Raw genomic sequence first — 14,771 nt, forward strand, 5'->3', positions numbered from 1 at the left:
ACAGTACAAGAGTTGAGGCTTTTTAGGGTAGGTACTTTTCATTACTGGAAAACATAAGCAGCCTTAAGAATGGATAGCATAAGAGTATGTTTGCAATGCAGGAACATCTGTATAATGTTTCCTGACTTCAAAGGACTTTATTTTTCTGTCCTCCTGCACAGCAGCACCTATGCATTAGGAATCCTTTAAGACTCACTGCATAGCTCCTCCTTCTTGGGGTGTCTCAAAGAACCCACACTTTCTGCAGGAGGTGGTTGGCCAAAGCTTAAAAGCTGTTAATATTGACCTTCTCACATGATAAACTATGTACAGTATTGAATATGCCAAAAATGCAGCCTCTACTTAAGCCACAGAGCTGCTTTTTATAGTGAACTAATTAAAGCTCTTCCCTAGAAAGCCATCTCACAACCTATCCTTCAGGATATGTGGAAAACGACCATTTGGCTTATAGACAGTTCTGCTTTCTGATGTAATTGAATCTGCTGAAAGAGCACCTACAGCAATATTCTTCCTTAAAAGGGGGCTCTTGAATACCATATGCATTGAAACTCTTTCAGGGCAAGGTAGTCCCCCAACGTACGTATATGGTTCACAGACATGCCTGTCGAATGACCACCGCAAACTAGAAGCAATCTAATCCAAATTCCTCAGATGCTTATTTAGAATACCTTGTTGTGTACCCAGTGCCTTGCTTAGGCTAAAGGCAGGGTTGGTTCCACTAGAGGTACATACCTGGCTTCAAGTTACATGCTTCTGGGTCAAGATAAACTCCCCACCGCAGTTAACTCCATTAGTCCTTTCAGACTCTTTTCATTCAAGGTTGATGACAGCAATAGAGGACAAATTGCAACTTCTTGGTTTCTCCTGTACAGGCTTACTGCTTCTTGGATACCTAGGAGCCAGAGCACTAATCAAGCAGGGATACTGCCCTTCAAATCAACAGCTCATGGTCCTGCTCTGCTTCCGCAGGGGAGAACTGTAATAAAAAAATGTTCCATCAAACTATCTTTACATATTAGAATACTTCAAACACCATAGAGACTGTACTCTAGCTTAATTCTCCCCCATCTGCCCTTCTTGAAGGTAGATAGGTCAGTCCGGAATGGTAGAAACACTCAAACACGTCCTCTTAAATTGCCAATTTTAGCAGGACTATGTACATTACCCCAGTTCAGTTCAAATGTCCAGGTAGATCACATTATTTTTATAATGACTGTCTCAATGAAACTACCCTTAAGGTAGCAAGATTCTGCACTTCGGCATGTTTAACAGGGCAGAAGAATATAGTCTAGTGCTGTGGTTCCCAACCACCGGGCCATGGCCCGGTGCAGGGCCACGAAGGCCCTGGCACTGGGCCGCGGTTCCCTGCCTCCGCAGGGCCGCACCGGGCCGCGCATGTGCATTTGTGCCATGTGCGGCTGCAAGCGTGCATGTATAGCACTCCCGCGCATGCGCATTTGCGGCCACGCATGCCGCAAACGTGCATGTGTGCCCTGGCCGCGCATGCGCAGGAGTGCTGCACATGTGCGGTCGGGCAATCGCCCACCCCGCAGCCACCGGTCCGCAGCCTGGAAATGGTTGCGGACCACTGGTCTAGTGTTTAATCATTTTATTTTTACCACTTTTGGTATGGAATATCTATTTTATGCATCCAGTGTGTAGTATATATTCCTCACTGCTGATCTCGAATCACAATAATAAACTAAACTAGACTGAAGAATTCAACACTGGGTAGCACTGTTGTTTCAAATGGTAAAGTGAAAACTGGTATACATGGTTAATTTCTTCTTCTTCAACTACCTGCTTACTGAAGCTTGGTTGGTGAAGTTTCATCCCCAACTTACCTTCCACATTCCTAGTTTCTGTGGGATTTTGTGGGAGTTCAGAACAGTTTAGACATCATGGGAGAGACCAGGGTCAGCTGCAGCAGGAACAGTCAGAAGCCTGAGAATTAATAATGGCTTGGGGCATAATGGGAACTGAGACCACCTGGGACATTGAGGGCCGTGATGTGGGAGTTAATATGCCTCTCCTGCTCACTTGTTTCCATGGTTTCAGCCTCCTCTTTTTTGGCATAGAGAGAAGCTGGATTCACTCCATTGTCTTATATGGCAAAAAATGCAAGGTCTGCAGTTGAGAGAACCACCGAAGGCACATAAGATGATCACTGCTAGATCTGATCAGAGTTCTGTCTAACCCAGTCGCCAACTAGACGCTCTCATGGACCCAAAAACAACACAAGAAAGCAGCTCCCCCCCCCAATTTACCCTCTGAATGTGGAGGTTCCATTTCGTAATCTGTCTTGCAGCGGTAGTTAGAAGGCCTGTTTCAGAATCATTGCCTGAGAATGCCCCCTTGTTTATATAGATATGCATAGACACCTAAACACAAAAAGGAGTTTTGCTGGCTGCAGGCTCTGGAACCCTCTATAAACTATGCAAATTCCAAGTCTAAACATTTCTTCAGGCAATGTGAGGTTTCTCCGTGGTGGCCGCTATGACTGGAAATTAAGAGTTCCTTTTAATACCTGATTAATTCTGCAGACAGAAGTGATTTCAGTTCACAGAATCTAACTTTCTTACCTCTCCTTTCCTGATGCAGCCCAAACTATCCCCTGGAATGCTGTTCCTGGGGGTCAGGAGACCCCCCAAGAACATCATGAGGTGAGAGTTAGAGGTCTGCAGTGGGAGGGGGGAATTGGTAAATATTACCCCTCTTCCATCTGTGGAACTGCTCCGTTGGCCCCAAGGCAGAGTGCATAGCCGCTGGATGTAGCCAGGGGGTTTCTGCCCTACAGGTGACCTAACGTTCATTTAATCTCTTATATTTATTTATTTATTTAATTGTGTCATACTGACTAGATATTGAACTTTCAGTTTTTCATCATGTCCTTACGAGGAATTTTTACAAGTCAAATCAAAATCAAGCCTAAAGTTTGGTCTGTGTTTAATGTGCTTGTCTTGTTTTCTGAAATCAGAATATGAGTATAAACAGGTTACCCAGTCAAAAACCAACAGTGAAAAGACAAAAATTTGGTAATGGCACCAAATATACAAAAAGTGAGAAAACATGTATTCATTAATACAAATGTTGAAAGATTTCTGACATGAAATTGATATATCAAATGTCAACAGCCTGTCTAGACAAACTAAACTATTTATTAGAACCTATAGAACAAGAATAAAAACATCATATCAAAGTAAAAACAATGTGCATTCACAAGTATCTTAGAAGAAGAAATATCCAGTTATTCATCCATCATAATTATCCAATTATACATTTTTCTCACGGATGGATAATTGACAACTCGCATTACTGTATCTCAGAATTTGTTCCATTGAAGCCTGAGAGGACTGAGTGTGGCTTATTTTTATAGTGCTGTTGGAAATTGGCAATCCTAGGGGAAGAGATTGGTTCCCATTAGACTTCAAAAAGGATTTCCAACATTTATATGATCTCTTTACTCTTATATTTGTATTAGTTTTTGATTGATAGTGGATACGTATCTTGACTTTCTCACTTCTTGTGCATTTGGCGCCATAATCCAAGTTTTGTTTTTTATCGTGTGTTTTCCTTTCCAGTAGCATAACGAACATCTTCATTTTCAGCATATGTCTTTATTGTCAGTTAGCCGGTCTTGAAACCTATATGTTTATTTTGCAGCTACAGGATCGTACACAGTTCAGTGACCGGGATTTAGCGACCCTCAAGAAATACTGGGACAAGGGAATGACCAGCCTTGGTTCAGTTTGCAGAGAAAAAATTGAAGCGGTTGCTGCAGAGTTGAATGTTGACTGTGAAATAGTGCGGGTAAGGAACTCTTGGGGTTTTTTTTGTTTTTTTATGCCAAAGCAAAAATAGCCCAGATTAAAGCTTTCTTTAAAATTGCATGAGGTAGACTGAAATAGATTGCATGTGTTACATAATTAATGGACGTGTTAGGAAGTGCTCTTTTGCTCTGTTTCCTATCTATTTATAGCTAAAATCTCTCAGGTGAGACATTTATCGATCGGCAGCCCAAGCTGGATGCTTGACGCTCCAGTTGGGCTGTGATTTATACTGGGTTTTGTACTAGCAATAGCTCAAAAGGTTATACTTGGTCAGCATGTAAAGTAGAGATGGGCATGGGCCAACCCATGGGTCTTTGCAGACCCACGAATTGGGATGGTTTGGGGGTTGCGAACTGGGGCTTGTCTGACCACACCCCGAAGTCTGCTCACGACCACATATGTGTTTTTGGGGGGTGGAGTTTCCTCCTTTGGCGCATGCGTTCAAGTGGGTGAAGCACGCAAAAATCTCTCCCTCTCTACATAGATGAGGTTTGGGTGAGTTGTCTTTTGGTTTCCATGGCTACTCCAATGATTACCCGCTTAGTTTGATTGGCATCCTTGTTAGCCAAGAGTAGTGTTCCCTTTGGTTTCAATGGGAATGCTTTGGTATATATACTTCCTGGGGCCCCGTGAGAGCTCATTGCATTGTTTTGCTCTCAGTCAGAGTGAGTGAAGGAGAAAAGAAGAGGCACATTGCTATTTGGAGGGAGATAATTTCGTTAGATTGAGTGGTTCAGGTGGAGCGTTTACAGAGAAGGAGCATTTTCAGTGTAACCTGTGGGTCTTTGGCTGCAGATTTCTGGCTGGCATTCAAGGGGGGCCATCCCCTCCCTTTGGAACCTGATTGGGTTTTAATTGGAGCCTTGTTGTGCCTATGACTAGGCTTTTCCACTAAGTGCAGGCAGATGTCTTTTTTTTTTAATTTCACAAATACAGCACTCCAGGAAACAGCTAAACAATTAACAAACCCATGCAAACCTAAATGTTTGTGAGCACGGTGAGATCCGTGCAGGTTTGGGGTTTGAGGTTCATGATGTCCCCCCAAGCTATGACTGCCCATAAACCCCACAAACTTCCATTTTCCAGGTTCATGCCCACCTATAATGTAAATTACTTTCAACCAGAAGGAAGTGGAACTGTTTTTCATAATGGAGGAACATAAGAGAAGGTCCATTGTTTACTGCCTGATATTTCAAATTCAAGGATTTAAAGCCAGATGAGTTAAGCATGGAATTCAAGAAATCTGGTGCCTGGTGCTCTAGGCTCTGGGGGGCCTGTTATAGATTTATATGTGGAGAAAGAGAAGATTCATGTGTGGAGAAGATCCTGGTTCATATCTTGTCTTCCTCAGTTATAACAAGTAGTAATCCTAGCATGCAGAGCTAACAATCTGCGTTATGAAATACTTGACCTACTTTGGGATTCTTGTAAAGACTTTATATAATATGCGTGAAAGGCTTTGAATATTAGTAGCTGTTGATTGTTGTGGTTGTTGATGTACTTCAGAAAGTAGTCAAAACCATATAAATAATTTTCTGAAGTGGAAGATTGCTCTGTATTTTCCAAAAATACATTAAAAGGAATGACTATTCAAGGTTTATTCTTTAGTATTCTTACCTCCCCCCCCCCAAAAAAAAAATTGCCCTAAAAAAGTCCAGATGCTCTTATCAGAAATGAATGTAGAAATACAGTTTTTGATGTTGTCTTTGTGCCATTTATTCTGTTTCAGAGACTGATGTTCTCAAAAGGTCTTTGGAACAACTGGAATACTATTTTCATTATTTTAGTTACTTTATAGTTGTAGACTGCCTTCCTCACTGAGATTTGGCTGATTACAAAATATAAAAACAATTTAACCAGGCAACACAAAACATCCAGTAAACAAATGAGATAGGATTTAGAATACAGAATTACAAAGCAGTGCTAACAGAAAATTGTATAAGATATATAATAATCTGTCTTAAATCATTTAAGAATTAGATTACAAAGGTAGAAGGCAATGCACAATAGCAGATGGAGATGGCACAATAGTAGAGGGATGGTAGTAAAGAGATTAGAGGTGATTCACCAACTGAGCATTTAAAACAAATAAATAAAATGTGTGAAACAGCCTTCAGAAATATTACAGTGTTTTTAGATCACCTGGCCCATGTTTAGTACAGTCATTAGATTTAGCCAGCGTTTTCACTCCATGTTACCTAGTTCTCCTTACTACATTTCCTGTACTCAGCTGAGATGGGTTTTGTCCATGCAGGTTCTGTGATTTCCAGCATAGCTTTTTTTTTGGTTGTTAAGGAGAACACTCTTCTTCTTCTTTTTTATAATATAAATGATATAATCATCATTTGAAAATGTATGACCCCACATTAACTACACAATGGTATAAACTTTTGCCCAAAACTGAGTCTAAGAGCCATCCACATTTCTACTACATTAAAAAAGGCCTATTTAGATATACAAAAGAGAAGTTGTTAATAATCAACCTACTTGAGAGATCGTAGACCTCACGTTAACTGCTTGATACAATCTAAGAGCTATCCTGACAGATATTTCTAGGTTTAAGTTAGATGCTTAACATTAAGCATTTCTTGTAAAACAGTATGAGTTTTGGCCCTGTATCAATACTCTAATGAAGGGAAAAGAAAGTAGGGCTTTACCTTAAAGATGTACAAAAAAAAAAATTACAAGAGGATTTCATAGCTTCTCCTTATCCTTAATACAGATACATCTACAAAACAATTTATACTTGACCCATTCTAAGAGCCATCCTGACAGGTATATTTTCAGATTTAAGTTGAGAGCTTAACATTAAACGTTTTCTACAGATCAGTGTGAGCTTTGGCCCTATAACAATACGCTAATAAAGAAAAAAGAAAAAATAAGGGGGGAAAACCCCGTTTTATATTTCCACCATTAACGATTATATTACCTATATGCCTACAAAAGAAAAGAAACAAGAGAGAAAGAAACACTGCTCCCTCTTTTTCATAAAAATAGAAATTTAGAATACAGTATATGTTATTAATAGAGCCTCTTGTGGCACAGAGTGGTAAGGCAGCCGTCTGAAAGCTTTGCCCATGAGGCTGGGAGTTCAATCCCAGCAGCCGGCTCAAGGTTGACTCAGCCTTCCATCCTTCCGAGGTCGGTAAAATGAGTACCCAGCTTGCTGGGGGGTAAACGGTAATGACTGGGGAAGGCACTGGCAAACCACCCCGTATTGAGTCTGCCAAGAAAACGCTAGAGGGCGTCACCCCAAGGGTCAGACATGACCTGGTGCTTGCACAGGGGATACCTTTACCTTTTTATATGTTATTAATACAAAGAATAGTAAGTTTCCAGATTTAGATTAAATGCTTAACATTAAACATAGAACAATATGAGCTTTCGGTCTTCTTAAGGGGGTCTCATCTTGAGGCTTGCTACATCTTGTCGTTCCCGTAGAATTCTGTCCCATTGGCCTTTGGCGTAGAAAGTGCAGTTGTACTCTTTCCCGCAGAATATGCATCGATAAATCTTGAGGCCGTTGCACCTCCTGGACTCCAGTATCAATACAATTTTTTTCCCAAAGAGCTCCTTTAAATACTTGCAGCATTTCATTGCAAAAGAAAATGAATGGACTATTCTGTCTCTTTTCATTGTAAAGATGCAAGCTAATTTCACATGCCCCTTCTTTGGATTTGTACTTGTATTATGCCCCAGTGCCATTCTTTAACTTTGCCTGGGTATACACGATTCTTAAAAACACCATAGGTCAATTTATTACTGTGGAAAACATTGTCCAAGAAGGCAATTCCCAGACAGTCTGCTTTTGGTCATAAATATGAGCTTTTTGAACATTTTGAACATTTTTAGCCCACTGGTTTCTAAAACAAGACACAAGGCAGGTTTCCACTGATATTAGAAATATATAATTAATACTAAGAAACATATTAATTAAAAATTAAGTGGCAAAGTAAAAAAATATTCTTGAGCCATTTCTCCTTGCACGCTGTGTAGGATCTCATCAAAGTGGAGGCTTTGTAAATATTTTCAGAAAGGCTATTTCATAAAACAAGGAGAGGAGCCACAGGGATTTGTGGGAGGCCTCTCATTTTCCCTTGCTCTAATATTTCTACTTTTCCATCCATAAAAACCTCCATAGCCTGTCCCCATTTCCCACGTCCTTCTATTTGCAATCCACCCGCCTACTTAGCTTTATCTTCCTCCAGCATTCGGTTTTCCTTCCTTTTCTCCCTGGGGCAGCCTCTCCCTGGACAAAGTCTGGTCAAGTTAAGTGGTGCCAACCACTAGGTGCATTCTGATGAACTGCCGGGGATTGCTGGGCCGGGGATTTAATTTTCTCATCCTCCGCTCTTCCCTGCCCCCCCCCCACAAACCAATCCCTATCTTCAGCTATATTTATTATTTATCACATTTTTACCCTGCCTTTTTCTACCATGGGAACACAAAACAACTACATCATTATTTATCTGCAAAAAAACAGTGCAAAATAGGCTAAGCTGAGTGTGTTTGACTAACACATAATCACTCACACATAATCACTCACACATAATCACTCAGCAAGCTTCTGTGGCAGAATGAGGATTTGGACCTAGGTCTCCCAGATTCTAGTCTGAAACTCTAACCCAGCCTTTTTGACTGTGGAATAACTCCTGGAAAAATTTGCAGGTTTTGAGGTAACCCTGAAATGATGTCATCTGGCCATGCCTCCCTGTCATTCCCCCAGAAGTGACATGGTGCCCCATCTCTCTCCACCCAGCTCACCCAAACAAAAGTTTTTAAAAAACATACGGAACAACCCCTCCCCCAGCAATGAAGAATCATTTGGCTGCAGAGTGGTGGCCTGCTCTCCCACTGCTGGGACCGAGCAAGGGGGGGGGGGAGCCAGTTTGGTATAGTGATTAGGAGTGCGGACAAACCTGAGAAGTTATCAGATTTGCAGAAAAATTTATAAAATGAAAAAAAAGATAACTTTAAAGATAATCTGGCATGCTGGGTTTGATTCTGCACTCCCCCAAATGCAGCCAGCTGAGTGACCTTGGGCTTGCCATGGCACTGATAAAACTGTTCTGATCGAGCAGTGATATCACAGCTCTCTCACCCACCTCACAGGGTGTCTGTTGTGGGGATAGGAAAGGGAAAGCAACTGTAAGCCGTTTTGAGATTCCTTCGGGGAGAGAAAAGCAGCATATAAGAACCAACTCTTCTTCTAGTGGGAGCGAGGCCCTGGTCTCTACCCATCCCCATGCCCTGAAGCAGCCTAGCAGTCTGCCCCACTGACTGCCATGACCCAAATCCAGGTGGCAGAAGTTAGGCCCCTGTTCCCACCAAAGCCCTGAAGCTGCCCAGCAGCCTGCTCTGCAGGGCTGAGTATGAGACCAGGCTAGGCCTCCCTCTTCCTCCCACCTACCCTAACAAAAAACAACCCCAAGAGGATTGACCACCTACCCTAACAAAAAACAACCGCAAGAGGATTGACTAGCTTGGTTAACCAAAGGCCACCTGAACATTCAAAGGCTATTGGCATTATTATATGAAATATATAAATAAGTAATCCTCATTGAAAGGTATCAGAAGAGGTGAATTTGTTAAGGATAGAAGGTGGAGTAATGGGTTGAGAAAATATTTATTTTTTAAAAATTAATTCCCCCCCACAACTGGTGTAACCCTCATTGGGAAATGCTGCTCTAACCACTGTACCACACTGTCTTCCATTCAGTGGCTGCTTTTGAACAGCGTTGATGAGTGATGCAAGATATATGCACACAAGTTGCTTGGTTGTTATTGCTATTGGCTGTCTTGGCACTCAGGAGTCCTCCTTCAAAACAGGCCTGAAAAGGACCCTGCCTACCCTGCTGCCTTTTACTGAGAGAAACCAAGGCTTTTACAGGCAATATTCTTGTGGTTGCTTAGCAATAACCACATAAATCATTTGTTTCTTAAAGTTACATGTATGGCTTTTATCTCCCTCCCCCCATACACACCGGTTTGGTTTTTCATTTTATAAATTTTTCTGCAAATCTGATAACTTCTCAGGTTTGTAGAACCATCTGGCTTCTCTGTTCATGGTTGGAATTTGCAAGTTTAGGCGTCCACAAATTTGGCATTGATGAGAATTAGATATTGATAAATGCTGCAACAGAAAGAAGCCTGAGATCTAGCAGAGAACATCCTAAGTATACTATAGAAGGGATCAATTGGTATTGGTTCAAGGAGTGGGCTGATACTGGGAGAGGTGGTCCTGGAGGGATGTGACTCTTAGGACATAAAGAACTTTAAAGATAACAACCTGCATATTGAGTCCATGTATTTCATAGGAGCCTCTTGTGGCGCAGAGTGGTAAGGCAGCCGTCTGAAAGCTTTGCCCATGAGGCTGGGAGTTCAATCCCAGCAGCCGGCTCAAGGTTGACTCAGCCTTCCATCCTTCCGAGGTCGGTAAAACGAGTACCCAGCTTGCTGGGGGGTAAACGGTAATGACTGGGGAAGGCACTGGCAAACCACCCCGTATTGAGTCTGCCATGAAAACGCTGGAGGGCGTCACCCCAAGGGTCAGACATGACTCGGTGCTTGCACAGGGGATACCTTTACCTTTACCTTTATTTCATAGGAAGAGGGTAATATCCAGCTACTAAGGGCTCAGTTAAATAGCTTATATTTGCCCACAAAGTTAGACTTGCCTACTTCCACTTATGAAAACTTTTCTCAATCCAAAGAAACTTAAGCAAGACTTATACACCATTCCTCAACATTCTTACTTGCAAGTAAAAGCTCATGTGTCCGTGTCAACCTTTCTCTGTTCTTCATTGCCAGGATAACAATAGGCAGTCTTTTAATGGTAGTGTGTAAGTAGTCAGTGATCTCCTAGATGCCTAAAGAGCAGAGGTAGGCTTCCTCTTAATTTTCTAATTTTTCTGAAACGTCTTGTATTTTCCTTGCCATTCTTGTTTCAAGACTTGGATTGGGAATCGAAGACGAAAATATCGCCTGATGGGAATTGAAGTTCCTCCTCCTCGAGGTGGTCCTGCTGATTTTTCCAATCAGTCCGATTCCAGCAGCAAATCAATACCCATTCCAGGAGATGATGCTTCAACTGATGTGGGTGATGATAATGACAGAAATGACGAAGTCTCCATCTGCTTATCCGAAGGAAGTTCACAAGGTATTTTTACTGCTCCTTTACATCGTAAAGTTTGTCCATATGGCCTCATAATAGGTAAGCTCAATTTCAGCTGTTGCATACATTTGCTTCTTGCATATTCCTCTTCCAGGAAATTTATATTTGTATATGTGTGAGAATGACAAAGCAAATGGAGCAGCATTCAAGATTGTCATTAAGGATGCAAAATGGGAGGAGTGGGGAAGAGAAGGCTTTCTTGTTCCCTGTTGGTTAGCAGGGAATGGAAGGGGCATCAAAGCATCAGCCTCAAAGCCAACTCTCCTCCTGTCTCTCCTTTCTGTCCAATTGGAAGGTAATCTAGCATAGCTGTGACCTATCATGCCCCACTTTTATTTGGGGCAGCCAGTCTAGCTTAGGTTTCCATTGCTAAAGTGACTGACTTAAGGGCAGCAGCCAGGCAGTCCCATTCCTTTGCCAGTCTGCTGCTTATTTCCTGTCTAAAAATGAGGAAAAGGCATGAAAATATTATTTTTTTGGGCCCAATGAAGCCCTCTAAGAAGAAAGATATACAAAGCTAGCACCAGAGAAGGCAAGTCCCTCTTGATTGCAATAGATAGCAGTAACTGGAGATGTTTAGGATGGAGCCCGAGGAGGGTGGGGTTTGATGAGGCTTCATATAGAGTCCACTTTCCAAGGTGGCCATTTTCTTCAAGTCAACTGATCTCTGTCACCTGGAGATCAGTTGTAATCCTAGGAGATCTCCAGCCACCTGGAGGCTAGCCAACAACAACAGAAAAGCTCTTGTGAGAAATACAGTGATCCTGTGGTAGTTACCTTCATTACAAAAGAAAATTTACAAATAGTGCCAAGACCAAGTATACATTATATAAAACAAAACGATCATACCTCATAAAATCGGGACCACGCTACCCAATGATGTGCTGGACCTCAGTGGGAGGGCCCTCCCTCATTGAGAGCCAATTAGAGCCTGTTCCCAGCCCCAGCCTCTTCCTCTGTGCCACTTCCCAGCATTTTGAGCAATGAGAAAGACCCAGCAGCAGGTCAGCCAGGGACCTGGGGGAAGATGCTGGCTGCCAGGAGACCAAGGGAATCTAAGAAGACAATCGACCAGTAGCTGTGCAATAAAGTCTGTTTATTCAGTACTATGAGTTTATACGTTCTTTATGAAAGGCTCATCACTCAGTATTCAAAAACACAATTGAAATGGAGTTTGCCAGAATGAGGTCCTGGGTTCTAGCCTTGTTTTCAAAAGTAGCACGTTCCTCAGTGGCTTATTTGCTGTACAACAACAGTATTCAATTAATATTCAATCCAGTTATATAATATGCAGCATAAATACAAAGAATCACCTCCAGCCTTCCTTAAACACTTGCTAGCATATTTGTCATCAAGTATATTCACGTTAGTAAAGAAATTTCTGCGAACAAAAAGTTTTATATTCATTAAACTCGCTTTGGCAAACTCCATTTCAATTGTGTTTTTGAATACTGAGTGGTGAACCTTTCATAAAAAACATATAAACTCATATTACTGAATAAAAAGACTTCATTACACAGCCATTCGTGGGATCAACGGTGTCTCTTCATGAGACCTAGGGAGACTGCCTTTGCCTTTAAGATCAATCTTTTATATCAGAAGTGGCCTAACTATGTATTTCCAGATGTCCATAAAGTACAATTACCATGACTCCTTGCAGGCATGGGCTCTTGGTAATTGTAGTTCATGGTCATCTAGAGAGCCACAGTTTGACCACCCCTGCTGTATTATTCCAAAATACTAATACTAAGTATTTTAGAATAATACATACAGGTCTTCTTTGGGATTCTAGCCTTGCAAACTGACAAGAAGTCTAAATGTAGGCATAATGAATCTCCATAATGGCCTGCTGATAATGAGTTATATCTCCTAGAAGCCTAATTGATAAGGTATCCCTGGAGGCTGGCATCCCTACCAATATAGGTGGTGGATACATGCTGTAATGGCACTCTGTATGTTTCTAAAACAGAAGAGGCTATGACTGCTTGAGATAGGATTAAACTAGCATTCATGCTTTCTGCGGTTTTCACAAATCCTGCTAATTGCCACAGTCAGAACAAAGTGTATGGCTTCTGAACTTCAAAAATAGCATGTTTCTGGGGCACATCTGCAGATTTATATGCTAGGCTCAATCTTACCATTTTGTATGACTATCTGGGGGAAAGAAAATGTCGGAGAGCTGTTGGGCACAAAATTTCCATGCTTTTGTCAAAACTTCAGCTATAAAGAGAATAAGATAACAAAGAGTGATTGAAAGCCAAGTAGGTTGCCAGACTCTGTGAATCTTCATTGGCCCAGGGGAGAAAGAACTCCTCCAGCAGGAGAGACAAAAAAGCAAAAAACAGAGCTGAAACATTCTGCTTCCTCAGGTACAGTGACATGTTCATACTATCTGGGTCTGGCAAAAGGCAGTGAAAAAATGACTGTAATCAATACTTACATAGCTCTTAACTAACTAGGGTTTTTTTTAGGGGCAGAGAATGAAAGGAGACTTGGTTCATTTGTGTAATCTCTCTCTGGCCCATTATTGCCAATTCCAAAACTATTTCAACTGGGATAGGCAGCAGAGGAGACATGAAATGAAGATGCTATATGGTGTAATAGCTGGGATGTTGAACAGTGACTGACTCAGGTTCAAATATTACTGGGTCATTCAGCGGTCACTCACTATCCTCTTAGCCTTCTTCACGGGTTGGCTGTTAGGAAATAAAGGTGAAGCATGTATGGCAGTGGTCCGCAACCTTTTTCAGGCTGCGGACCGGCAGCGGCGGGGAGGGCGACTGCCCGGCCGTGCATGCGCGTTTGCGCCATGCGTGGCCGCAAACGCACATGCGCGGCTGGGTCGCGTTTGCGCAGCCCTGCAGAGGCAGGGAGCCGCGGCCCAGTGCCAGGGCCTTCGCGGCCCGGCACCAGGCCACAGCCCGGTGGTTGGAGACCACCGATGTATGGCACTCTGCTGCTTGGAGGAGGAGTGGGATAAAAATGTGACTGATTGCTGATTCAAAATTTCAACTTTCTTTTTGCTCCTCATATATTTTGTTCCAGTATTGTCTCGCCTTTACACACTCCCACCACTTATGAAAGAACCATTACTTCTTTCATTCTTCTTCCAAGACATTTGGAACTTCATCTGGAAGGGGAAAAGACCTAGGATTAGATTTAAATTGTTAAAGGTAAAGGTATCCTGACCCTTGTTGTGATGCCCTCCAGCGTTTTCATGGCAGACTCAATATGGGGTGGTTTGCCAGTTCCTTCCCCAGTCATTACTGTTGACCCCCCAGCAAGCTGGGTACTCATTTTACCGACTTCGGAAGGATGGAAGGCTGAGTCAACCTTGAACCAGCTGCTGGGATCGAACTCCCAGCCTCATGGGCAGAGCTTTCAGACAACATTTCTACTGCACTCTGCACCACAAGAGGCTCTTTAAATTATTAACAGATACTAAAAAGAGAGGTGGTTTTTCTCTTCCAAATTTCTGGATTTATAATGAGGAAGCATCACTGGTGAGGACAAAAGCTTGGTGCCTTGTGAAAGATATTAGGTTGTTAGAATTAGAAGGAGTCAACAAACGTTTTAGTTGGCACCTATAAATGTGGCATGATAAGGATAAAATGCACAAAGAATTTAAAGACTACAGTGTAAGAAGAAATCTAATAACTTGGAAGAGATATAAACATAGGTTTGAACCTTATGCACCATTATGGCTCTCTCCAAAAGAAATGTCTAGATGTTTGGGATTAAAAGAAATTCCAAGTTGGTAAACATAT

General features: G+C 42.0%; 1 protein-coding gene across 9 annotated transcripts in view; it reads left to right on the forward strand.

Moving 5' to 3' along the window:
- The window catches only part of HDX (highly divergent homeobox), a 56,314-nt gene that overhangs the window by 27,152 nt on the left and 14,391 nt on the right, over nt 1-14,771 (forward strand). For all 9 annotated transcript variants that reach the window (XM_077308971.1, XM_077308976.1, XM_077308975.1 and 6 more), the window contains 2 exons: nt 3,664-3,810; nt 10,782-10,989. In XM_077308971.1, coding sequence (XP_077165086.1) covers nt 3,664-3,810; nt 10,782-10,989 — 355 coding nt within the window. The remainder of the gene's footprint in view (nt 1-3,663; nt 3,811-10,781; nt 10,990-14,771) is intronic.

This window comes from Paroedura picta, chromosome 13 (genome assembly GCF_049243985.1).
Source record: "Paroedura picta isolate Pp20150507F chromosome 13, Ppicta_v3.0, whole genome shotgun sequence".
NCBI lineage: Eukaryota > Metazoa > Chordata > Lepidosauria > Squamata > Gekkonidae > Paroedura > Paroedura picta.